Consider the following 27,196-nt stretch of genomic DNA (forward strand, 5'->3'; position numbering starts at 1 on the left):
CTGTTGTTGTTTGCTTTTGCTGTTTTCATCTTGTACTATATTAAAATGTCTGAGCTGTGTCCATTGTTGCAAAAATAACGGGCTTGTTTTTGTGTTTCTCTCAGACCATAACTGAGAGGGTGGCTTGACATTTTGCTGTGCACAGGCATGTGAATAAGTACTGGGTTAGAATGAATGCCATCCTTTATTAGCTGTCTTCTGTGTTTTGGCAGCCCTTTGTGGAAGCACTTGCTCCGTTAGCTTTGAGATTGGTAAACACGCCGAGGGAACACTGAGTGAACATGCCACAGTGTTCCACACAAACAGGAAAACGTGTGCATATTTTGCATTCACACACACTCATGAACTCCAGAGAGGGGGATCATAGGGTGTTTATCTACCAGTGTTGAGCGCAGCAGTTTGGGCCTGTCGGTTCCTGAAACTGCTAACTGCAGCTCAGCTCACACGCTGGTGATGAAGCCACAGTTGGCTTGAGGAAGCTGCTTCTGCGGGCCAGAATATAAGATTTTATTCCCTGCTTGCCTTGAAGAATCCAAAATATTCCATCCACTAGCGGAGGGATTGCACACTTTGAAGACTGATTTGATTCAATTTGTGTTTAAACAACGAGCCCACATCTTCCATCCAACCGTGATGCATGGGTCTCATGCCACTGTTTTATAAACCAGGCTCAGGTTTTAGGTTTCAGATGTTCTGCTGACACTGAACTAGTATACTGATGGGGAAACTATATAGTGAACAGGTTGTTTATGAGCAGTATGCGCTGAGTCAGCCTCTGTGATTGCATTGTTATTTATTTATGAATGTCATTTTCTTTGCAACAGTAACAAATGTTTATCGACCAAAAATCTTTGTTTGAGCCAATCAGTCAGTTTTCTTTAACAAGAAGACACATCGCACAATGAGCAATCAGCAGAAAAACAAAGATCAGATCAGAAGAAATTGTAAATCAAAGTTGATCATTTATATGTACATTTATAAAGAGAAAAGAAAAGGAAAAACAGTCTCCTCTCATGCTGGCGTTGGGTTGAAGACTGACACCAGATGTTCTGCCATTGGCAAGTTTAGCAGTAGATTGTCACCATGTCACACTAAGTCTTTATAAAAAGGTTTCATCCACCATCGTCAGACTAAAAATGTTGAATTCTTTTCGTATTAGGTGGAAACCAATGTTAAGGCGATGAACTTTGTCATAGCTAGCTGAAGGCTGGTGATGTGTGACCTGGTGCCATAAATCAACTTCTAAGAGGAGAATGTATCAGATGTACTGCTACTGCCTTGTCAGTACTGGCCAACAGGGCTGACTACAGGGACCCTGAAACTGGTAGCTGATGGATCGGTGATAGGCCCCTGTCACACATGGCTAAAGGAAGTGAGTATTCCCCAACTGATTCTGGAGTGGTTGCTGGGAATAGCTATGAAACTGTTTGCTAAAGCACCAGTCACGCAAGCTCAGAGAACAGTCAGGGATCCCCCTGGTAACCACTGCTCATTGGGGAGTTGCTCATTGCTCAATTGCTCATGGATTCCAATTGCTAAGTGATTCCTAGAGGTTGCTTGGTTGCCCCAGTGACAGCCAGCAACCACTGGCCAACTGGATGGAGAATACACATTTTTCCTACCAACCAGAGCATGTCAGTAGGTTACTGATTGTTCTTTCGGCCTATGAGACTGAGGCCTTAGATAGCTAGCTAATGATAGCTTAGTTGCAAACACCATTGCTTTGACAGTGAAGAATTACTTGTCTTTACCTCAATGTTGACACGTCCACATGAAAATTACATGTAAATGTGCTTTTGTAGTTGATGCATGAATATAAGTGCAGGATTGTAGGTAGTGCATAATTAAGATCTCATAAATCTAGCACCTTTACAGGTATCCCTATAGCAAAGCCAAGCCCCTCCTGCAGCCTCCTTTGAGTGCACCCTGGGTTGTTTTCTGTGTGTCTTTGCCCCCTCACTCTCTCCCTCACTTTCCTTTATGAGCTAGATTGTCTTACCAAAAAAAAAAGACAAAAGGACCAAAAAATATTCTAGCACTTTTATTTTGGGAAGTTGCCACAGCAATATTATAGTGTTTAGCCCAAATTTTGCACTAGTGAGGAGCAACTATGCAGAAGCGCTGCAGAGGTGGGCCGACGGTCGACTAGGACAACGCCTGGCGTGCTCTCGATTCCTCTCTCTGTGAGGTTACAAACTCTTTTGTTTGCACTTTCGGCATCTGCTGTTTCAGGAAAGTTAGCAGATGCCAAATGTGCAAACAAAAGTACCAGTGACGTTAACTCTAATGACTTTAAACCTCAGGATCCTAAGATGGATAACGTTATTAGGGTAAACAACAGTGCACAGATAGTAGCTCAGTCGGTAAAATAGAAAGTGTTAGATGCTGACACAAACGTGACGGAGAAGAGGGAAAGAGCAGAGCTGGTGAGAAAGTAGGTGAAAAACATTGCTCAGAAACTTTGCTCTCTTAACTTTGGCTGTTTATGCAAAACATGCCTTAATCCTACATTCTTTCTAATGGTTTGGCCTTCAGGAAATTATGCCTTAACTCCTTTGATCCGTGTCTTCAATAAATATTTTCCTGATGAGTTTAATGTCTAGTTTTAAGCTGTACCAACGTGATGGTCATTTTATTAATTAAGATCCCAAGAGTGAGAAGTGGATAAGGTACGGTGGGCTTCAGGACAGGTCTACGTTGTGACTGACAAGTTTCTACTCTGAGAAAATCTGCACTCTTACAGTTTGATCTATCTCTCATTCATCATGTCAAGCTTAAAAACTACACATACGCACACACGAATATTTACATGCACACACATGAAGTCCAAATCATACAGAAGACAAGGCATAAGCTTGTGTGGTGCAGACTAGGGCTGCCACGATTAGTTGACTAGTCACGATTACGTCAACTATCAAAATCGTCGATGGCTAATTTAATAGTCGACACGTCGTTTGAAAGCTTTGTAAGATGCTGAAAGATGCAGGAAGAAGTAGTAGGATTTAAGAGTGTAATAACGGACTGAAAAAGAAGTTGGCAGAAATGCATCTACAAGGATGCCAGCTGCCGTTAAACACTGAAGAAGAAGAAGAAGCAGTCTCCGGTATCATAGTTGTGTCCAAATTCAGGGGCCGCATCCTTCAGAGGCCGTATTTGTAGGCCGATTACGTCACAGCAACGCAACGAAGGCTGTCCGAATTCGAAGACTCTGACAAATGCGGCCGATAAATGCGTCCTCCTTTTCCCCAGATTTGAAGGATGGGTCGGGTGTATCCTTCGTGGCCCAACCTATCCCAGAATTCATAGCGTGGCTCAGCCAATTCCAGTTTCCAACAATGGCGGCAGCTACTTAGTTTTAATATAACTCTTTCTGGGTCACGAAATAAACTTTTAAGATATTTTAAGGCGAGAATGTAGCTGTGTAAACTTCAAATGTTGGCTCGATTTGCATATTTGCAAAAGTGCTCTGACGTTTTCGGAGACGTCTGTTACCCACCACCTCGGTAGCTAGTCGGGGGTTCACGGCTCACTAGAGCCGGTGAGAACACCGAACTCCCGGCACATTGTTTTCAGACCTCCCACGGTCTTTCGCTACTCAGGTTAAACATGATATATGAGTCACTTAGATAACTTAAAAATGTTATTGTTTGGCTTTTTTCAATGTTTTATTTGTTCCTGAGTAAATCGGTTGGGCTGAGATTAAAGTTATAGTTTTTACACCGCTGAATAAACGTCACGCAGAAAACTGATTAAACAGAAATGTGAAATGATCGAGAATTTACTCCAATGTCCTGTTATATATTAGGGAGCAAGGAGCAGACGGCTGAGTGTATTAAACTCCACCGAGACAATCTGCAAATTTAATAACAAGTTTAATAAACTATCATCTTGTCTTTATTTTTAGTTAGCACATACCTTAAACACTTCAAGCTGCAAGCTAATGATAGTTATATAAGAGCAGATGCATGCTGGTGCGATAAGCTGTACGTTTTACGTCCAATGGATGCATGATCTGATTAGTCGACTAATCGCAAAAATAATCGGTGACTAGTCGACTATCAAAATAATCGTTTGTGGCAGCCTACCGCAGACCCATGCACACTCAGACACAGCTATGTGACAAGTGTTGATCTGTGTGGAGGTGTGATGTGAAATTATGGCTTTGCAGTTTTAACTAACTTGTGAATCTCAAAAGGATGATATTGATATAATGCATCAATGGGGAAATTTGATCATTTTAATTAAAAAGATTGGAATCTTTTCCCCCTTTTTTGGTTTTCTAGTGGGTGGCGATGAACTGAGAAGGCAAAACTGGTTGTTTCTCATAGCTAGCTGAAGGCTGGTGATGTGTGACATGGCGCCGTGAATCACCCTCTCAGAGAAGAATGTTTCAGATCAGCCCAATCAGATCAAACCAAGCTAGATTTGGAGTATGGAGAGGTAATGAAAGACATGCCAGTCTTCCTGCTGAGCCAGAGTGCCATCAGATAATTTGGATACTGATGTTTATATGTTGTTTTAAAGAGCAAAATTTGTTAAAACATGCACCAAACCTGGACTTTGTTTGCGTGTGTGTTTTCTGTCTTCTTCTGAGAGATAAACATAAAATCGTAATATTTAATATTTGAAATTAATGGGAAATTGACAGCTTTGTGCTACAATTCTGCCGAGTGCACAGTATTTTCTGTTGTAATACAAACTGTGTAGTTCTCTTCAATGTAGTTTCACCTGATGCTAAATTATTTCTTTGGATGTAATAATAAGCAGCTTATAAAAATTACTGACATTCATCTAGTGTCATTGGTAGGTACTGGATTGTGAAATCAGCTTTACAAAGCTTTTCTTTCTTTTTACCACTTATATATACAATTTTTTTTCCAGTGACAATGCCATCAATGGACCAAAATAGAGTATTTCTTGTGTAATGTGTATTTTTTTGTTCCCTCCTCTGAATAGTATACCGTATGTGTGTTTGCTCTCCTCTGATTAGAAGCAGTGCTTGGTGGTTGTTGAAAGCATGCTGTAAGGAGGAGGCAATCAAAATCCAAAGTGGAAGCAGACAGGGCATTTTTATGGCCATATAACCCATGAACAAACTGAAAATTAATGAAATCTAACAGTCTGCAAAGCGTGTAACCAATTGGTTGTGTAATCTGACAGCTACATTAAATCACATTTGCAAAAGCTGGAAATCTAAATCTAAACAGGGGCAGGCTTTTGAAAATCCTGTTTGAGAGCATAACTGCACATGCATGCACTGCTGCTGACCTCATATAGGGTTTGCTGCCTGGCTATTTTCCAGTTATGGAGCAGATGCAGTGCAAAGAGTAGAGTGTGAGTGTTTGTACAGTATGTTCACCTCCCACCTGCTGTGTATCAGCCTTGCACGTGGGCGATCAGCGCTCACTATGGAGACAATTATCTCAGCTATAACTCATCCTCTCGCTGTAAAATGGTTACATACACATGCACATCATGGAAAGAAAAGAGGCTGGTGGCACATTTTCACATAATGGCGTAATTTATGGAAAATGACATCTTTAATAGATGACAAATAATCTGTGTGGAACAAATTGCGTTGAATTGATTTTTCCTGTCCATTTAACTATTCGCAAAGAGAGAACTGCACTTTTTCCTTAGATGTTTTTTTTTTTTTTCAGATTCACTCACAGTTACCTAATTTCACACATTTTAATCACCCAATACGCAGTGTTGAACATATCAACGGAAGTAGTGGGTGGGACCCCGAGTGTGAGTATTAGCTTAGTGTTGAGGTAAAAAAATAAGTTCAAAAATAATGCCGCATTTCTTAAAAGGTTCATTAAAATTCAGTGGCTATAAGGGCCGTTAAGTTAAGGATTCACGCAGGTAGCTTTATTTACTGGTGGTGTATAGTTCGATAAATCATCTTAAATGCCACCCAATAAAAAGCATCTTTGGTATTTCAGTTATAAACATTAGGAACGAATTACTCTCTGTAGGGTGGATCCGTCAACTCCATGGGTTGGTCTGTTGATAATAATTAAGTTGTTGTCTATCAAAACTTGTAACTGAGCTAAACTCTATATCTAATTAATTTTGTTTTGTAAATGCAGTTAAAATACACACTTTGACTCTATTCTGTTATTTGCGTATCTGTCTGCTACTCGAAAGTTGAGGGAGAGTGAACACAAACACTTAGAGATAGTGGCTGTTGCAAGACCACAAGTTTTTTTTTTTGTTTTTTTTTTTCACTTCTAGCCTGCAAGTAGAAGTGTTCAGACCACAAGATCAAAGTTACAGAACATACAGCTTGCAGCAAACGAGTTTCTCTCTGAGACAGATATATAGAGTACTGGCATAAAAGGTACTTATTAGCAGGCGTTGAAAGTTCAGCATGTACTCAACATATATTGGGACTGGTGAGCTTCTTTTGGAAACTATGAAAAGTCTTTTTTTAACCTCTCAGTAGTTTTAGAAACAAAAGAAGTATTCTGGACATGAATTAACAGCTATAATAATACTGTAAAATGTTATTGCATATTATTAAAATAAAGCTTTCTAAGGTTACCAGGCTAACCCTAGTTCTCTGAAATTCAAGTGAGATTTTTTTTTTTATCTATGGGAAGCACCTTCTGTGATTGGTCATGCCATACGACGCTTCCCATACTCAGATGTGAAAGAGAAGAACATCTACTTAGACAAAAATGATTTTTTTTTTCCTGTCAGTGTTACCAATCAACCAGTGAAAGAATTATAAACAAAGGAAAGCTGGAGCTGAGGCGGCAAAGCATTTCACCATTCATTCATCGTAAGACTGATGGTCTGTTTGTGGGCTCCTAATACCCAAGTGTTTTTTAGCAACTCCAAATTTTAACACTTACATTTTGAACTATTAATCGTAAATGGCAGATGAACCCCTCTGGAGTGCACTAGATTGGAGAGGTGGTAATTCATTTGGTCAGATGTGTGCACTTTTATTGAAAGTTAGTCAGGATCCAGCATGAACCTTTGAGAGTGACTGTTAACAAGTCTAATATACACTGTCTGTGAAAGTTCTCAGTCATCCAGGTTATTGTAGTCTAAGGAGCTTGGAAAGAAAACATCTGGACTTCTTTAAGTTGCTTGACGATGCTTCACCTTCTTCAGTTCTAAAGTTAAATGGTAGAGTCCCAGATATAAGCCCTATGGGAGTGTCCCTTCCAAGAGGGAAATAGACCCGCTAACAATCCTCTAACTAATCACACGAGCCAAGGTGTGAAAATGGGTGTAGGTCACAATCACCCAAGGTTTCAGGTGAACTCATTGTGAAACCTAGCCCCACCCTATCATGTGATTTCCTGATGTCAAAAGGCCCAGGATGTGAGTGGGCGTTAAGGTGTCTGGGAAGGGATCTCAAAACTTGATTAAAGATGGCAGACAGTTGGTGTCATAAGCCACCGCCTCTGTTCAAAGAGGGTCGTTCACAGTGGACATAGATGGCTTCTTTGACTCCTCTTTTCAAACCATATACACTGAGCAAAATAAGTATTGAACACGCCACTAATTTCCTAAGCAAATGTATTTCTAAAGGTGCTACTGGCATGAAATTCTGAGAATTGTGATCGTGGCTCAAGAGTTGGGAGTTCGCCTTGTAATCGGAAGGTTGCCGGTTCGAGCCCCGGCTTGGACAGTCTCGGTTGTTGTGTCCTTGGGCAAGACACTTCACCCGTTGCCTACTGGTGGTGGTCAGAGGGCCCGGTGGCGCCAGTGTCCGGCAGCCTCGCCTCTGTCAGTGCGCCCCAGGGTGACTGTGGCTACAATGTAGCTTGCCATCACCAGTATGTGAATGGGTGGATATGTAAAGCACTTTGGGGTCCTTAGGGACTAGTAAAGCGCTATATAAATACAGGCCATTTACAACCCATCAAATTCACACATGCAAAGAAATCAAACCTGGAGGGCAGACATAGATGGCCAGTTAAGGTATGTGTAACAATGAGAAATGACAAAGGAAAAATGTATTTAACACATGAATAAAGGGTGATGCAAAAAGGCACAGGAAGTCATGATACCAGCTCAGATCTGTGGTTTGATAGTCTGATTTCTATGCTTGAGTGGAGTCGATGGGTTGTTATCAACATCTGGTGAGAATTTAATGTCAATAGCACATTTAGAAATATATTTACTTAGAAAATTGGTGACATATTCAATACCTGTCTTAAATGCTGTAATTCCATATAACCTGAGGTCAACGTGCCTTTTATTAAAAATTCAAGTTCAAACTAAAAGTGAGGATTGTCTCAGATTTCGAGGTAACGAAGAGTGCTCTCGCCAAATTTTGAGTTTGTACAAATAAACAAGATACATGGAGTTTATGAACCTTTCTTCTGTTGATGTGAATAATGCATGACACAGAAGGATATTTTAGTAGCACTTAGCTTTCACACTAACTCCTCAGCACTTCACAGTGCTGTGCTGAAAGGGTGGAGAGAGGCGTTGGTTGGTGTGACCCATTGGAGGATAGCGTAATAGTCACTGCTGTATTTGAACTGGGACTTATTGCTTACTGTCCTCTCACTTCTTGTGTACATATGCTATATTGCCTAATCACACATCTGCAACCCAACACTAAACTGCTAATGTTGGGAGGGTAACACCAGCATGCCTGTGTACCAAGCTGCTTAACTAAACTCCACAGATACAACACACAGGGAAACATCTGTGGTGATTAGAGGTAATTCAGAGGAAAATACTAGAAATTCACTCTTGAAAGCTGAAGCACAAACTTCTTGGACAGGCTTCACCGCTCAGTAAGCCATGTGTCAGATAATTCCATTAAAAATGCTCCCAAGGGCACCAACACCATCGACAGAGGTCCAGTTTACTGACTTTAATTAGTGCAAGTAAAGCCAGGACGCCTGTCAATCAAAGCAACCACGCCTCTTACTCCAGTATCCAGAAGTATGCGTTATACTGGGCATTTTAATTTGGAGTGTTTGGCAGTTGACTCACTTTTAGACTCAGCCTCAAGTTTTTGGCACTCATGTTGGCTTTATTTTTCAGCCCTGGAAGTTGCCGCTAGGCGTTCACACACAGCTCTCCTGGGTGATGTCTATAAAAGTTCAGGGCACATGCAGTGCATATGAAAAAGAATCAGATGCCACTCAAGCATTGATTAAGTCGCTAGAGATTTGTTTAAGTGAATTAATTTGTAGCCGTTGTTCACCTGTTATTCCAGTCAAACCTTGTTAACTAATTAGTGTTGTGATAGGTGTTAGTAAGTGAGAGTGACAGAAAGTGGATCATTATTCTTAGCAAATGGGTCCCATTTGTAGCTAGACTTAAGGTTCATAAGTGGGCAGCGCATGGCACTTTTAAGGATGCTGGGTCAGCTGTCCAAAGCACAAGCATCACAAGTAAAGTAAATACAAAATTAAATCACATTTTAGTCACAGAGAGGTGGAAAAGCAACTTTATCACAAACCACATTTGTAAAATGAAAATAGCAACACCCCAAATCAACAAAAATATAGTCTAGTTGTGGTCTTGGAAAATGAGTAGTGGTCTCTAAATCACTTCACCACTCTTGCAAAATGATTTATTTATTCATTTATTTGCCTTCTCTGGAGTTGGCCACCTGCTTCAAATCCACTCCACCTTGACAAGAGAGAAGTAGCACTCCAGTCATCAGAGACGTGTTCAGGTTTGCGTCTTTGTGGAGATGCATTCATTTTGCAGCATGGTAATGAACCTAAAAACACCTTTGTGAGCAATACTTGAAAACCAAGAAGTGCTGATTGTCACAGAGTTTGCTCCACAGACTCGCCAACTGAAGTTTTTTTTGGATGATAATGTTCAGTGTTTTTGTGTGTTTCAGGATTCTCTTCTTTGCATCCCCAGTGTCTTCCTTTCCTCTGCTGCCTCTGAAGTCATGGACTAGCCCACCGTCTGGTCCTGGCAGTTCTGTGGGTCATCAGATGGCTTCTCAACAACCCTCAGCGAAAATACAGAATGTATGTTTCACCACCTAAAGAGAGAAAGTTGCATCACATCATCAGTGTTGTCACATTCAGCTGGTAGATGACAATAATAACATTGGCTGGATGTGGCTGTCATAGACACCCACTTTGTCAAAAACACATCAGTGAGCAGCACTTCTGCAGTGGGCATCTTGTTTCCTTGAGTGATGGGCATGGGTACTATCTGGTCGTTAAGTCTGACGTCACTAGCCGTGTCTGGGCCTAAACTCCGCTGCAGGTCCATATATCAAACGATCACTATGGCATTACTGAGAGTTGAAAAACTGTCTAAAGTCTTTCATCTTTAATAAAATGATCAGCGTTCTGCTCTAACAGGTGTAACAATTGAGTTTAACATCCAGGCATCCATGAAAACGGAATTTATGGCATTTAACGAGTTAGAAGTTAGCAGGAAGTTAGCTCGCTAGCTTCTATCTAAATACAATATAGCATGTCCTGACTGCGGGGTTTTGGAAACAAATTAAAACGTACAGCTCTGTTATCACTTCCAACATAAATGAAGACAGAAAACTAAACAGCAGTGACGTTTGTAGGGTTACTGAAGTTGGGCTAGCTGGTATATAATGATGTGCTACGTGACCGCTAGCGACACAGCTATGTTAGCATAATATAAACAAGCTAACTTTTTTTCCACTCGATAAAAGTTAACGCGAGTGTTCTCGGTGGTCAGGAACAAATGTAATCGCATGGCAGGATGCTGTAAAAGGACCAAACTTCAGCCAGGAGAACAACTGAGATAATCCATCCACAATACGAGGTTAGTCATTCATATACTGCTGCATGGGCTGGGCTGTAGTTACATCCTAAGGTTTTAAAAACTGAGCTTAAATAAATGATTAGCGGTAATAAAAGCCGAGGGAGGTCAACAGTGATCACTGACTGTTTTAGGAGCTTTTTGAGATTAAATAGAAGAAAATACAAAACATTAAACATGTTAACAACACAAAAGCCATATTAAACGCAGACTACTTTAGGCCTGGAAGTAGGATTCCTCACGTCATCACTTAACGACCGGATAGTTGATTTCACTTCCAGCCTTCTCTGTGTGACGTCCATTCACATGTTTCACAGAGCAAAAACCTCACCATCAAAACAGTAAATAACAGAACAGTTATGCATGGTATATGACACTACCTCGAGCCAGCTTTCTTTTGCATACAGAAGGTTTAAACAAGCAGGTGGGTGGGGCTTCTGTGTTCTTAGCAAGAGCTGTGCCTGAGATCATTGTATAAGGAATATTATCTCTCTGACACTGTGGGATTACCTATCCAGTGCTGACCACAGTATTTGAAACTTTGGCCATGGTTAACATGATTATCCACCACTGTAATGCTAAATCTATGGAAGAAAATAAGAAACGGCATGTAAGATCCACTTTAAAGTGGAAGTAGTGTTTTACTGTTTCATGGCAGTTGATCAAGCTGGAGATAACTTGACCGCTTTGATGTGTACAATGTCACAATAGGGCACATTTTATACACTTATGGTAAGACGTGTACACAGAACGCTTAACAGAAAAGTGTTGGAAGTGATGTGCTTTCTGCTTCTGCAAAAAGGCGAGGGTCTTCTCAGGTCAGAGTCAGACATATATGGTCATCACAAAGTGTACACAAAGCTCTGCATTAACTTTTGTGTAGCTTCAGTTTTTTGTTATGCGAGCACAGATCTCCACAGGTTTGGAGGTTTTCAGGGAAGTACCATCCAAGTACTACCTCTACTACAAGTCCCATTTTTTACAGTTTGTATAACGATATAAATCAAACTAAAGTAAAGAGAAAAAAAAAAAAACCTGTTTAACAACAGCAGCCAAATGATTGTACTCATTTACATTCCAAAACTGCTTACTCCTGAATTTACACTGATCTATATCTGGATATTACAGTTTGAAGGAAACGTTACTGGTCAGTTTTCCAAAGTAGTTCATCCATATTCTACAAAAATGACCCTGAGAGGTACAGAAGTTGCATTTGAGTTTCAGTCCTTTTGCTGCATTTGTCAACTTGCCTTCACATTTTGCAGAAGTGTGAAAAAGCCAACAGAGTTGGTGACTAACAGGAAGCTAGATAGACCTATAGTTATTATGGCCCACATGTTTTTACATCAAGTAGAAAAGCATACATTTGGGTGTTTGAGTCATAATTACCTCCCACAGGGAAAATGACCTCAGTAGTGCTGCTCTTATGGGAAAAGATGAGACCCTGGCTTCTAAAGAATGCGCTCTCTCTCATTCCTTCTCCACCGTTCGTCAAAGATTTTTCCTTTGCAAAGCGTTATTGATACCCTGATAGGCAGCCTATTAATCCATATTGAGCCCTTAGAGTGTAATTACGCACACAATTGGTGCCTCAAAGAAGATAAATATCTCACAGACTGCGTTCAAGGGTTTAGAATTTTCTCTAAGTGGCATTTATGGCTGAAATAAAAAGTTTGCCTGTTGGTTATAAAAAAGAAAATGTCCAATTTCAAGTATGTAAAAAGCCAGAATTATAAACGTTGGCTCATAGCTTTATTATTCACAGTCGAACACTGTAAATGTTGCATTTCCTGTTTCTCTCGGTACAATAATCTACATTCAACACAATGCACACTAAGTAGGTCAGCTAAACTAAAGCTTAAGTGCAGCTTTAACTCATTAATAATGCATATGACAAAGACAAAGTTGCTGGGTCTTGAAGAATGATGTTTCTAAATCTAATGCCAACAATCAAAAAGCACTCAAGTTATATTCTTTTATGTCTCGTGCCTTTAATTTCAATGTGCTGATAATACTGACTGAGGGGACACTTTGAAATAAAAAATTTTCTGTAGTGCTCAGCAAAAGATGCCACGATATTCCGCTGTCCCTCATTATGCTTTTTGATTATTTCACTGGTTTTCTGTAACCTCGCAAGTGGGAGTGTCTGCCGGCCCACAAAGCTTATCCGAACCCTGATGGAAAGTCCAGTCCATGTGGCGCACTTGGAGCTAGCGCTTCTGTCCTGCTTGCCTCTCTCATGCGTGGGCAGAGTATCTGGATGGCTCCAACATGCTCTCACTCCTCTTAAGGTCAAAGTTTCACATCTGAACTGTTCTCCAACCTCTGGTCAGTACACAGAGGCCTGGTGTCAGATCTCCAGCCTGTAGGTGTTTGTTTCTTCACTGACAATGCTCTGAGCTCAGCTTCCCCGTCACCCACACAGAAGGAAGGGGAATGAAAGCTATGCGTGGACTCATTCATTCCATAGACCGAGGGAGTGAGTGCGCGTGCGCAGTTGTGTTATTTATGACCTAACAAGGCAATGTTTGTTGATGATTAGAGCTCGGGTGTTATAGCCATGATGTAAAAATCCCATCACACTAAATAACATCACACTGAATCACACAACTACACTAATAGTCAGAGGCATCCTTCCTCTGTCTACATCAATAATATCCTTATATTGATGTGTTCAGATACTGGATCATACCCAAAGACCACAGGTTGACACTCAGTGGCTGGAAGAAGCTCAGTGTTGTTATGTTCATGGGCAGTTGGCCAGATTCTTTGGGCATAAGCAGGTGAGTCCTGGTTGTGGTTTTCATATTGCATCTGTGATGCTGGTTATTATGTTGTGACTGTTAGAAGAGGCTGGGAGGAGTGCTGGGAGTTGAGTGCTCTTCACATTACTATGAACTATGCTCTATAAAGCATTGCACACCAGTACAAGCTGGCTTGGGCTGCTGGCTAGGATTAAAACGATGCAGCGGGGCAGTCTCTTCTCAAAGGGGTTAGTGAGGAATCCGTTTTTAAAGGTGTGGCCGATGCTGTTGAACAGTGTGTTTAAAACCTGCTTGTGTTTTTCTTTGCCTTTTTTTTCCATATTCCACCTCAGATGAGAACGTGAAGCCTGGCGTCCACCAAGGCCACCGCTGCACCTTGGGCAGCGCACACACATGATCACATGACTCTGGACATGGACGCGGTCCTGTCAGACTTTGTTCGGTCCACCGGGGCAGAACCAGGTCTGGCAAGAGACCTGCTGGAAGGTAAGAGATGACTACGCGCTCTTTTCTTGCGAAATCTAAATATTTATATGTATTGTTTTGATCGGCTGCTCCCAGTTATGCCATGAGCAGAGAAGAGGAAATAAGCGGAACGGAAAATAAAGAAAACAGAAGACGGGCGGAGAGGAGAGGGGCCTGCGTCGGAGAGCAAGCTTGCTGATTTAGAGGCCAGTGTGACAGTTTTACGAGGGCGCTCCCCAGAGAAAGCTTTGTGCCCATTCATTGGAACTCATTGAGGAGCACAGTGTTACTGGCACTTGTATAGCTTGGGTGCAGCTCCAAAAAAAAAAAAAAAGAAAAGGCAGCAAAATGCACACGGCCTCAGAAAGCTGATTGATAGCTGGTTGAATCAGCTTCAGTAGATATATAGGTTGTGCGTTTCTACTCTTCGTTCGTCCACAGGAAATTCTGTGATTTCATCTAATTTAGCATAAAGCGAAGCACGCTGAACCATAAGTGCAAACGCATTCTTGTCTGCTTTACAGGAATAAAAGCGTGCACCACAGTAATCAGGCATCCATTAGGGTGATGAAATCCTCTTGGAGTGCTGGCAGCACGCGTGTGTCCTGGAATTTTTTTTTTTGTCTGGGTGTATATAGTACATCCAGTTTCATCTCTTCGGATGAAGAGTGAGAGTTTTGAGCGTCCGATTCTCTGCTACTGTCAGTTTTTTTCCTGATTCTGTTTTGGCACTTAACCTCGGTGGACTACACGTGACACTCACAGACACCAAACAAGACAGTGCACTCAGACAAGGCAGACAAGAGCCTGGGTGAGCTGTTTCAGTATTGTGCTTTGGTCTGATGTTGTCTTAGTTTTAGAGGCTTGAATCAAACAGCTGCTCTGTGACCCTGCGGTCTGAATCAAGTTGGTGTGAAGAGACAGAGAAACATGACAGAGCACATGTGGTGCTTCCCCCTAGAGGCCTGTTTAAGTACTGAATCTACACTGTTGAATTGGTTTGGGGCCTTTATTGTATTCAGATTGTGATGTACGTTCATACTGCATGAATTTATGTGGGTTTTTGTTTTGTTTTTTTTGCAGACGACAGGCATTATAAATGAAAGCGTTGAAATAGTGCTTTCCAAACCAAAGTTAATAGCAGGCTAATGTGGAAGCTTTTAAAGACAGTGCATTAGGTGCTGAGTGGCTGTGCAGCTGGACCATAAGTTGTATTCCTGTATTTGTGTAGCTCAAGATACCGAGATCCATAGAGCGAAATAAGCTTTGCATTGATTGATGTGAGAGACAGCGATTAGTGGTGTCAGTTCTCATATCCAGACGCTTCGCAATCATCGTGTCTGGAAGTCAGCAAGAGAGGACAACTTCCTGCAGGTCTCTTTTTACAAAGGGATTACATTAATGGACTCTGACTCACGAACATGCTCCGATTACACGAAGACACACCCGTGGGTTTTGAAATGACTGGTTTGCAGAGAGTTCCTATGGCATTGTTAAAAAATATCACACTGTGGTATAATAAGACTGAGACTTGACTCGTGTCTTTAAAGCCTTGAGGGGATTTCTGTTAGAGAGACAGCACCCAGAGGAGACAACTGTGTCTCTGCATGTGTTGCCAGTATGTGTGTGGGTCTCTTTGTGGGTCCCTCCTTGCACATCAGGATATTGCTGTCATAATGTTAATGGATCTGCTTCCCTTCACTGTCTTTATAACCTCGATATCCAAGTCTGTATTTTACGTGAAGCAGCGTGTTTTCCTCGGGCAAAAGCACTGTGTGACTTTGCTCCATATGGATGTTTGTATCGTTATAACTGAAGCTCATTCTTTAAAAATTTTAAGATATAGGAATTTGTCGGAATTTATCTGTGCTAAATGATTTATGTGGCTTATCTGCAGCATACTCAGCAGCTTTTTTCATTCTGTCCCAGGGTTCCCCTTTACTTCCCACAATAGGTAGCATAGGTAGTGTTTTTACCATGAGATAACCCTGTTTACTGTAAGCTGTAGTTAAGAGTGTCTTGTTGTGAATGTTGGCTTTTTTTCTTTCTTTCAGAAAAGCCTTTTTTTTTTTTTTAAATAAAAAATTTGTGTGTTTCTCCTCCAGGTAAAAACTGGGACCTCAGTGCTGCTCTAAATGACTACGAGGAGCTCAGACAGGTCCACACTGCCAACCTGCCGCAGGTCTTTAACGAGGGCCGCTATTACAAACAGCCAGAGACGCGTGACACGCCCACCCATGTCAGCAAGATCGACAGACCGTGTGCACAGAAGCAGGAGGACAATGCACAAGGTAGCCACCTCAGCGCGACCATCGCCAAGATCCAAAGAAATCTTTTTCTTTCATCTTTCAGTTTGCTTTCCACTCGTCCCTTCACTTTTCATTTGTCTCTCATTTTCAGAGAAGCGTCTCTCGCGTGGAATCTCCCATGCCAGCTCTGCTATCGTCTCCCTGGCACGGTTGCAGGTGGCTAGTGAGTGTACCAGCGAGCAGTTCCCTCTTGAGATGCCCATTTACACATTCCAGCTACCGGACCTCAGCGTCTACAGCGAAGACTTTAGGAGCTTCATAGAAAGAGATCTGATAGAGCAGTCAACCATGATGGCTTTGGAGCAGGCTGGTGAGTACTGTAGGATGTTATACATTCACTTAAAGTCCTTCTGCTCCTACTGATATGGGATACATGCTTTTCCCCATATTCTCAGTTTAGTGAGAATAAAATGTTCGTCTAACAAAGCAGTAGCAGTGAGAAAATGCTCTGAAAGTCAGTGAAGCAGACAGATGTAGAGGGCTAGACTGAAATTAAGACAGAGAGACTGAGCAAATCAGAGTAGCAGCATCATCTGGAAGGGAGATGACAACAGCTAATTCAAAGCATCCGGGACCCCAAAGGATTCATATCCCAGCCGACGCTTTGAACTACGGAGAGAAACTAGTTAGAGAAGTTTCCAATCTTCCTGCAGACTTTTCCACACCAGGACTGCAGAGACTGTAAAACCTCCTAAATTTGATTCTGTTCAAGGTCTGCGAACACTCAGCCAGAGAAATATTGGGTCAGTTAACCGTTAACACATAAATAGGACAGAATCAGTCTCTTTATAGTTAAATATTTAGATAAACACAAGATTTATCTGATCTCTTGTGAAAAAGTGATGGATTTACTGCTGCAAATTTACTCTAAACTTTATAAATCGCAGACTGTGGGTACCAAAGCTTAGCCACTACTATAAAGTGCATATCTCTGCAATTAGGAAAAGGTACAGTAAAGTACAACCAGTTGTGAATTAGCCTTTCTTCATGGGTGGTTGATTCTCAGCCGTAATATTCCATGTGCAGGGCACATGTATTACTCTTTGATGTAACATCATAAAAAGTGCTGATAAGTCAAGCTAGTCCAACTTTCTAGACAATTAACGAATATTTATTGTGAGAAATAAAATCAGGAGCTGCAAATCGAGAAAACATCTGCATTCTGAGCCCATCCACACTGAGGGGTAAATCATTCAGACGCTCTTCTGTGTTTAATGTTGTTAAATAAATGATGCAGTCAGATCACCCCCGGCTCAGAGCAGTGCGGCTAGCTGCAGTAAAGCACTGTGTGGTGCCCAGGGCTGTGAAACAGTCGTCTCTCCCTCAGGGATGCAAGCACGGCTATGATGAAGTGGAAAGCTGTACATACTGTAAAAGTTGGGCTGAGGAGGAACTTGTTTTAGGGAGACGTGCTGGTTTTGAAACAAATTGTGCTTGTTGGAAAAACTGTGTGTTTTCTTGCCTCTGTGATGTAATTAATAAGTGTATTTTCTGACATCCTCATGTTGCTCTCGCTGTTGTGCGCAGGTCGTCTGAACTGGTGGTCTACAATGTGCACCAGCTGCAAGAAGCTGCTCCCTCTGGCCACCACAGGGGATGGGAACTGCCTCCTGCATGCTGCCTCGTTGGGTGAGTTATTCACTATTCATAATTTACGCTTGAATCAAAAACCCGGTAATAATGGAGCGCTTCTCTAAGCATCAGCTGTGCGAGCTGGTGTCATGTCTATCTAAAAACCATGTCAGTGCTGCAGAGCAGCTGCTGAATATAAGGAATAGTCTGCGAAAGATGGAACTGGAGAAAGCCAAGGAAGCAAGGAAGGGAAGGAGAAAAGTGACCTATACACTGCAGGAGACTTTCAGTCGTAGGGTTTAAGAGACAACGCCATATTCAGGTATCTGCTGAAAGAGGTGGTTGACTCCTCAGTGTGAGGACTGCTAGCAGCACAGGGTTAGGCGCACCGGAGTTAATGCAATCTACTGTGTCTGTCAGACAACTGAGGCTGTTTGAGGAGTGATGAAGGACATTTTTAATAAAAAGCCATGGACACCTCTGAATGATTTATCAACATAATCTTGTTTTGTGTGCAATGGCCATATTGTTTCATCTCCTCTGTCCTACCATTCAGCAACATGTCATGTGTGTGCATTTATCAGGGATGTGGGGCTTCCATGACAGAGACCTGATGCTGAGGAAGTCCCTGTACACCATGATGAAGAGCGGAGCGGAGAGAGACGCTCTGAAGAGGAGATGGAGGTGGCAGCAGACGCAACAGAACAAGGAGGTAGGGAGAGCGTCAGTCTTCACACACTGAAACTCCTAAATGCACCGCATCCTCTTTCATTAATGACATATTAATACATCCATATGAGCAAGCAAGCATTAGATGAGCTGCAGTTAATAGTCTCCGATTTTGCACTTTTCGATTTTTTTGCTTTGATAAAAAATGATCTTTCCACGATCGCAAGCGTGCATTAGTAGCAGTGCCGCTAATACTGTCAAATCCTCTACATTTCCTCCATTTTCTTGATATTCATGTATTAAAGAGTTTTAAAATCTATTAGAAAAACGGTGTCACCAAAGATAGCTCAGCCCTAAGAAGTAGTCCAGATGCTCGTGTTTTAAAAACGCCCAAGGCGTCCTGGTGGCCCAGTGATCTAAGATGCATCTCATGTAACGCAGCGTCCTGGTTTGCGTCTGGGCACGGAGCATTGTTTCATGTCAGCCACCTGTCTCTAATTACCCGTATCTCCTGACTTTCTCTTTTACCAAACACTCATTAACGGTGGAAAAATGACAAAATGTCCACAAATGCAAGCTGCAATGGCAAAAAATGGGCTGTCTGGGTGAACAATGTGCATATTAATCAGAATTTCTTTTTCTTTTCTTTTTTTTTCTGCAGTCAGGGCTGGTGTACACCGAAGAGGAGTGGGAGAAAGAGTGGAACGAACTGCTAAAGTTGGCCTCCAGCGAGCCTCGAAGTCACCTCAGCAAAAACGGGAACACCAGCGGAGGGTACGGGCTTACAGTCGAGCCCACAAGCACATTCAATTTCCCAGACACATTACCACTGACCAAAATTCAGCAAAAGTTGCTCCTGAATCACTGCATAAAATGAACGGAACGAAACGGAAATGCAGCAGCGAGCAGTGCCGTTTTAATCCTACATTACAACCCTCCTCCTTTGTTTCCTAACCCTGTGTGGTGAAGCGCTGCACAAAGCCCACAGCTAAAACAAAAGTGACCTTCTCAGTAAAATCAATTTGTCAGGGAAACTCATTGTTTCCACTTGGACAGTTTCTCTTCAGAACCGCTGCCTCCCTTTAATAACATTGCTGAAGCTAACGCGTGAAACTGTGCCATCTACTGGCTGTCGTCAGTATTAATCATCTGAGCTGTGAACCTCCCCTGAGCTGTGGGTTACTTTTAGCTGCAGAAAGCTGCATAAATAAGGGTAACGCAGGGTTTATCTCAGGCTACAGAGGCAGATTTGAAACGTACTCTGGTTTCCTCCTCCTACGCAGAGAAACTTGTGGTTTGTCTCTGTTTCCATATTCACTGAAATAAACATACATACTTTCTCATGTAGGTGCTCGCTATAGTGAAGTGAAAACCGCTCTGACGGACAGACAGGCTCATCACGGTGTCTGCTGAAATACATACAGTGCCATTTAAGGAGGCTGTGGTTATCTGTGCTCGTCATCACTAACTTTTGTTTCAGTTGAAAGTGAAATGTAAAAAAAACCAACAACAACAAAAAAAAAAAACCTCCTTGCAAACTGTTTCTTTGTGAGTGCGACATCTGAAAACAGCACAGTTTTTCTGTGTTATTCCTCATGTTGGTGCAATGCCGTCCAGTGCTGAAAATTTTCTGTTAAAGGAAATCATTTCCTCATTTAATCTGGTGTTTTTAACCTCTCATTGAGGTTGACTGTGATACGGTAATCAGGTTAGGGATGTTTGATGGTCCTAGTGTGAGATGAGGCCCTAAATAGGATGAGTGGGATCGCATATTAAGAGGCTCTTTATTAGAGTGAATTTGGCAGCGTGGCTGTTTGTGTGGCTGACAACTTAATTGTTGTACATCCTCTGGTTCCCTGGTGGCTGCATGCCTGAGAGCTATGGCTCTCCCTTCCCTTTTCTCGTTTTCCTCTCCTGCTCTCTTTTACTGAAACACATGTATGACAGGATGGGCATCGTTGTCCTGTCTGTTAAAGCGAGCCAAATGGGAAATGGATTCAAGAGGATCAGATTAGGCATATGATTGGCATGGACATTTGCTATTTTGGCTGGCCTCAATACAGAAGCAGGAAATTGCTACAGTGTTGCAGTGTGTAATGTAATGTTTTTGGGGTTTTTTCCCTTCAGGGTGGATAACTCAGAGGATCCGGTCTATGAGAGTCTGGAGGAGTTCCATGTGTTTGTGCTGGCCCACGTGCTACGCAGGCCAATTGTAGTGGTGGCTGATACAATGCTCAGAGACTCGGGAGGAGAAGGTAGACTTGAACGCATGTCGACTCGCTCCTCTCTGGTACAGCAGTTCAAGCGATAGAGTGAAACTAAATATGGTTCTCTATCTGAATTCCAGCGTTTGCTCCCATCCCGTTTGGAGGGCTCTATCTGCCCCTCGAGGTGCCCCCGAGCCGCTGTCACTGCTCCCCACTGGTCCTGGCCTACGATCAGGCGCACTTCTCCGCACTGGTGTCCATGGAGCAGAGAGACCAGCAGCGCGAGCAAGGTAAGAAGATGTCCAGCAAAAAACCAAAAACCGCTTCTATACCCTGACAGAAAGAGCCGACGGCATCCTCAGGTGGGAATCTTTAATGCAAAACCTTTTTTTTGACCTCCTGTTCATGAAAATTCAAGGTTTTTTTCTGACAACATCTGCAGTAGTTTGACAGCCATTGCTTTTAACTTGGTGGGTGGAGGACTGCGAGAGGGAAGGCGAGTGGTCTGCCTGTCCTGCTAGAGGTGAATAATGTATGAGACAGCAGTCTAATTACTCGTGATCCATTATTTAAACAGGCCAGTTGGCAGCAGGAACCAGAAAGTGGCCAACATGCAGGAAAGTGGACAGCACGCTTCTTCTTCTTATTAGGAGCTGACCGAATAATTCAAAGCTCACCTGCAGTCACTGTTGTGAGTTTAATTTGTCAGAGTAGGGGTGTGTGTTTATATGTGTGCCTCTTTCACAGGAATTTGTGACACGGAGCTGTGCAGAGCATATTGATTGTGTTATGTTGTGGTAAGGAAGTGTGGATTGTCCCTTGTGTTGAGCAAGGCTTGTTTTGTTCACTCAGATGCCAGCGTTCCCACTCTGGGTGCGTTGCTCGCTCTTGAGGTCAGAGCATTTCTCACACGGACGTTTTTAATTGATAAACAGAGTGGATCTCCCTGACAACCAGTCTCAGTAGTCACGGCACTCTTCTGTATCTGACTCAGTGGGTGGAACTCACGTGTCATTTGCGGGGGCAGCTGGCTGACTCCGTCTCTGTCTCTTTTTCTCACTCGCAAGCGAACAAGCAGTTTCATTCTTCCTCTTTCCTCTTCTCTCTCTCTCTCTCTCTCTCTCTCTCTCTCTCTCTCTCTCTCTCTCTCTCTCTCTCTCTCTCTCTCTCTCTCTCTCTCTCGCTCTCTCTCGCTTTTTTGAATATTCAAGGTCCTAATCTGGGTCATCAAACACCAACCTAGTTATTAAGTCCGTCTATGACCACTGCAAGCTAGCAGACAGACATGATTACTAACCTGCCATTCCTGCCCTGCAGTCATTCTCTTTAATGCCCCAGCAGCACATCAAAGCCAGTCTACCACACAGCTGAGAACTACTGAATACTTACACTAGTGTTTGGGGATTTAGCGGGCTGATGGATTCTCTTCTTGTCCACCAGATGGTGCATATACCCAAAAAACACACAGCAGCCTGATCACAACACCACTGCGTGGCTGTACTTTTTCCTTCTGGTACAGAGTGTACTGCGATAGGATCAGAAAGCGTTTCATCTGCAGTCTTTCTCCAGTATGCCATGTGATAACCCGTACTGCATGGCTCTTATACAATTCTGGACTGCTTTCATTATGAGTGTCAGCATCTGCAAATGTGTTATGCATATTTCTCTTTTATGCACACATTTTTATAACGTGCGTCTGCATTTTAATAGAATTTGTAAATTTCTCAATGCAGTACTGTGCGGCCGTGCTGGTTCATATCTCTGTACGGCTGCCAGACAGACAGGCGGTCAGTCTGACTGACAGACCTAATCTTCCACTGCCAACTAGGGCAGAGCCAGACCCAGCCAGCCCCGAAGACCTCACCACATCACCACATATGGGCAGGGTCCCGGGATGCTTGGGGCCCCAGCAAACCAACCCGCTCTTCTGACAGTAAGGCCACTGTGTGGACGTCTCAGGTGGATGCTTACTCTCAATTTCCCCCTTCCACAGCGAAGAGCATCCGAGGGTCTCTTGGCCTTGTGTGTGTTCAGGTGTGAGAGACTGGGTTAGAATAGTGGCTCTTTATTCCGCCCTCTGTGTGGAAGATTATAGTGGAGTCCTTCCTAGTAACCTGACTCTAAATCACCCTGACAGATCATGCTTCTGCTCCTTTTATAGCATGCCTGCATGACTTCTGGGGTTGCACTGATGGCGGATGAAAAAACAACACGTGAGGAGTGACTGAAGCCAGAGGTTATTGCAGTTTTGTTAAGGGTTTTTTTCTCCCTTTTTTCCCCCTCAGGAGTCAAGTGGTTTGCTTGGGTGAGGAAGTCAGGTGAACCTAGAGACCTGTGCACATTTCTATGGTCACCAGCTGTGTAATAATGACTAGCTCCTCAGTAGATGCCACTTGCTGTCTTTCATCATTTTGTTTGTGCTTCTGTGGCTAAAAAATCTATGAGAGGAACTGACCCTCTGGAAAACTCTGGAGCTATTTCAAGCTCTGCTCCTAAAACCAAAACACTTCCAGGTTTTCTTTGGCATCACATCATCACACTTCTAACACTCTCTTGAATGAAAAGTAAATGGACAACTTTTATGCAAAGACCACCTACAAAACAGTGCCATTTAACTACACAGCTTCTCTCCAGATCCACATCTATTAAAAAAGGACAGTATACAGTACTGTGAAAAAGTCTTGAGGCACTCCTCATTTCTTTATATTTGCAAAGAAAATGGGAAATACGTAGGTGCAGTGACGTGTTGAAATATGTGAAAACATACACGGAAAACAGTATAGCTATAAAGGTGTGACCACCTTTATTCTTCAGCACAGCCTGAACTCTCTTAGGCAAGCTTTCTTGTAATTTCTTCAAGTAGTCTTCAGGAATAGTTCATTCAAAGCTGGTCTTTGGATGTTTCCTGCTTTTTCTTCTGTTCTGTCTAGATGATCCTACACTGCTTCAATAATGTTGAAGCCGGGGCTCTGGTGAGGTTAGTCCATGACACATTCATTTCCACTGTGTGCTTCTCTATGCATATATGCTTTTACTGCACTGGCAGTAACACCACCAACACCACTGGCTCCAAACCATGACAGAACCTCCACCTGACCTCTGTGCAGATTTTTACATTTTAGATTCGTCACATTTAAGACCTGTTGCCTGGATTTGTTTCCTGTCTCTTAAGGACTTGACTTTTCAGAAACCGTTCACTGGATTTTTTTTTTTAAGCCTGTCACTTCTTCTTTTTGTCCTCCACTCATCCAGTTTCTGAGAGTTTTTTAAGGACAGATTGCATACTATGCCAAAATACATCAAGTTTTCACCTAATAGCTCTTTTGTACTTTGTTGGTGCAAAATTGCTATTTTATGGTGTTATCTTTGGTATTTGGTAAGAAATGGGAACAAATTACAGGCTGCTAGCAACAAAGTGCCTAAAAATACAATTTAAAATAGGTTCTTTGCTAAGTTGTCTGTTATGTGTAGACACAAAACTGGTTCATCCCTTGTTTGATGCCTTTTTTATGCTTGAGTGATTCACAGGTCAGTGTTAAGTGGCGTAACAAAGGAAAAAAACATTCCTCTGAAAATGGTCAGTTATAAGGATTTGATTAAAAAAAAGAGTAAACAAACAGCTAGTGTCTAACAAAAAAATGGTATGACCTTCAGAAAGCCTGGACAACTATTGCTCAAGACCACTTTTAAAAAACACAAGAAGCTCTGGCTCCCTGAAAGCAAAATGTGAACATGGGTTTTTGACATTGTGCCTGCAGTATAAAGTATAGCAATATGGGAATGGCCATTAAAATTGTATTTATTCTAGTTTTCTGTGTTGCTTCAGATGTGATTCACTTCTATTATCCACCATGATTTTCTGGGGAAAAGGCTCAGACTTGTTTATATGCATGGCTGCTGTTTACCCTGGTGAATTGAGCCCTTTAAATCTGCAGCTGTGCAGAGTGACCAAAGTCAGGAATTTCAAATTTGTGCATTTTCCAGACAGTACAAATTGTTCTTGAATCTCAAAACAGAGGGAAACATTGACTCCGTGATTCTGCTGCCAATCAAACCTTGTAAAAGATGACTTTGTCTAAGTGAGGGGAAAAAGAGAAGTTGGAGAAGCCACATTGACATCTTATTCTGCTGTTTTGTTTGACTAACAAAAAAGAAGGACAAATATGTTTATGACCAATCAAGTGATTTTCATTTGACTTTTAACTTCCAGCAGCTGTTTCCAAGTTTTGTATGTTCGTATCTCCCCGAATCAAACTGCAAACTTAGCAAAGCGAGGCAAGCTATCAGCGATGCTGCTGAGTGCACAGCTTGCATACCATGCAGCGCTGTGATGTCATCCATCCATAAAGTATGGAAATTGGTCATTCAAGGACAACAAAACAAAGCTGCCAACAGGGAGAGTAAATACATTACAGCACACTTTAGTCCCCCAGAGCTCAACTGGCAATGTTGAATCTCTAAATCTGGACCAGGCCCAAATGGGAACAACAGCACACACAGCTATTTGGAATGGCGAGAAAGACGGACAGCTGCATCGTGGGAGCCCGGACGGCACCTCGCAGACCTCCGCTGCCTGCTGTATGACCCGAGTGGGAACTGAGTGGGAGCTGGTTCACTGTCCTCTGCCTGGCTGTGTGTGTGTGTGTGTGTGTTTGCGATTATGACTGAATTTTTCTGGGCAAGACATTCTAGGAAAAAACATCTATGAAGAAAACCACTTTTCCTCTCAGCTTACAGCGCTGCCATGCCAGTGCTCATTACCGCCTGACGGTGTGGCTGCAGGCATAGGTCATGCATTTATTTATTTATTTTAAATTTGTGTTTAATATGTTGTGATTTGCAAGCAGTCAAAGGCAGCGGTGACCTCTAAGGACAAATGTCTGTCATCAGTGCTCTTATTAATATATTTACCCAGCAGGCATTTATTTGTGACTAATGGTGCCAGATATATATGAGTGATCAGGTTAACGCTGGCGTGGGTGTGGCTGGACTAATTGTGTCTCAAGAGCTTCAAGCGTCACGAGGATGCATGTCCCACCAGTATTTTGACACCTGGCATGATTAATCGTGTGCATTTCATTATGCATATGAACTTAAAAAAAGACACGCAAGAAGGCACAGAGTGAGGATTTGACGTGCAGGGACGCAGGAGGGGCAGTTGCTGCTGGTATCTGTGTCTCCGTGAAGCCTGGAGAGCAGAGCAGCCTATTGGCAGTGGAAGAATTGATGAAGCAGGGAGGAGACTGGGTCTTCCATCTGGGTCTGACAGTGAAGGCTGGAATGTCCCCAGCCCGAACAGCCTGCCTCTCTCTGCTGTCATGTGGACAACAACCCCCACACTAGGTAGCCTGAGGAGAGCTGTCATGTGGGCCAGCGAGGTCTAGTTAGTCCTCCTTATGTACGGTTGTTTTAAAAGGCACCCACACACTCAGACCAAAACAAGTACTGTACATGCCTGCACTGTGTACACACTGTAAGCACATTTCCCACAAGAGGAGGCCGGGTAGGTGTCTGTTTTATGTTCTGTGTCCAGTGATTACTGTTGAAAACCTCTTCCTGCTTCTAAGTAGTTGATCATATCAGATAAGCATGAATGGAATTATTTCAGCACTCCGGCTCTTATCCTCTGCTGCTGTGTCTGATTGCAGTCTATTACTGAACCAAATTTAGCTTATGCAGCTTCAGTCAAATGTAGAACGATCAAGCTCTGAAATTGTTTGGACTGTGCGTAGATAAAACCAGAATGCAATGATTTGAAAATCTCGAAAACTAGAAATAGAACGTAGAAAACAGGCCAAGTGTTTAAACTGAGAAACTGTACTGTTTTAAGACAAAATTTAGCTCGTTTTGAATTTGATGGCAGCGACACGCTTCCAAAAATCAGCCATGTTTACCACTGTTTAACATCCGGTCTGGCAACTGAGGGGACCAGCTGCTGGACTTCTGGGAGAGGAATGCTGTATGATACAGGATTCTCAATACTCCTGGGTCATCTTTGTCATATTTTTGTTTCATGATGCGTCAGATGTGTTTTCAGTTGGTGAATGGTCTGGACTGCTGGCTGGCCAGTTCAGCGCTGGGATTCATGCTGCTGTAACAGATGCAGTAGGCATTTTTAAAGGCCTTCGCTTAAATTGATGTCATCTGGATTGGAGTGTATGTTCTAAAAGCTGTAAATACTTTTCAGCACTGATGGTGCCTTACATGTGCAAGCTGGCAGCTCCATAGACACTAATGCAACCTTATACAATCAAACCTGAGGGTTCGCTTTAGTCCAGAGGATCTTGTGTGTTTTCCAAAAAAAAAACAGAATTTCACATTTCGAAACCCGTCTGACCACAGAACAGTCTTCCACTTTGCCTCAGTCCATTTTAAATGAGTTTCAGCCCAGGCTTCTTGTTTGCGTGATAGAGCTTTAACCTCCATTTGTGGAGACAAGGATTTCTGGAAGTGT

The 27,196-nt window shown here is 42.5% G+C and overlaps 1 protein-coding gene across 3 annotated transcripts in view; it reads left to right on the plus strand.

Annotated features, from left to right (window-relative positions):
- otud7a (OTU deubiquitinase 7A) overlaps window positions 1-27,196 on the plus strand; it is a 43,412-nt gene that overhangs the window by 10,209 nt on the left and 6,007 nt on the right. For 2 of the 3 annotated variants that reach the window (XM_040025744.1, XM_040025745.1), the window contains exons 2-10: window positions 9,839-9,974; window positions 13,853-14,006; window positions 16,091-16,276; window positions 16,386-16,604; window positions 17,822-17,923; window positions 18,451-18,578; window positions 19,197-19,309; window positions 20,663-20,790; window positions 20,883-21,032. In XM_040025744.1, coding sequence (XP_039881678.1) covers window positions 13,922-14,006; window positions 16,091-16,276; window positions 16,386-16,604; window positions 17,822-17,923; window positions 18,451-18,578; window positions 19,197-19,309; window positions 20,663-20,790; window positions 20,883-21,032 — 1,111 coding nt within the window. In that variant the 5' untranslated portion in view covers window positions 9,839-9,974; window positions 13,853-13,921. Of the gene's footprint in view, window positions 1-9,838; window positions 9,975-13,433; window positions 13,539-13,852; window positions 14,007-16,090; window positions 16,277-16,385; window positions 16,605-17,821; window positions 17,924-18,450; window positions 18,579-19,196; window positions 19,310-20,662; window positions 20,791-20,882; window positions 21,033-27,196 lie in introns of all 3 variants that reach the window. The other variant, XM_040025746.1, reaches the window with a different exon arrangement.

This window comes from Simochromis diagramma, unplaced genomic scaffold (assembly GCF_900408965.1).
Source record: "Simochromis diagramma unplaced genomic scaffold, fSimDia1.1 OVJJ01000293.1, whole genome shotgun sequence".
Classification (NCBI taxonomy): domain Eukaryota; kingdom Metazoa; phylum Chordata; class Actinopteri; order Cichliformes; family Cichlidae; genus Simochromis; species Simochromis diagramma.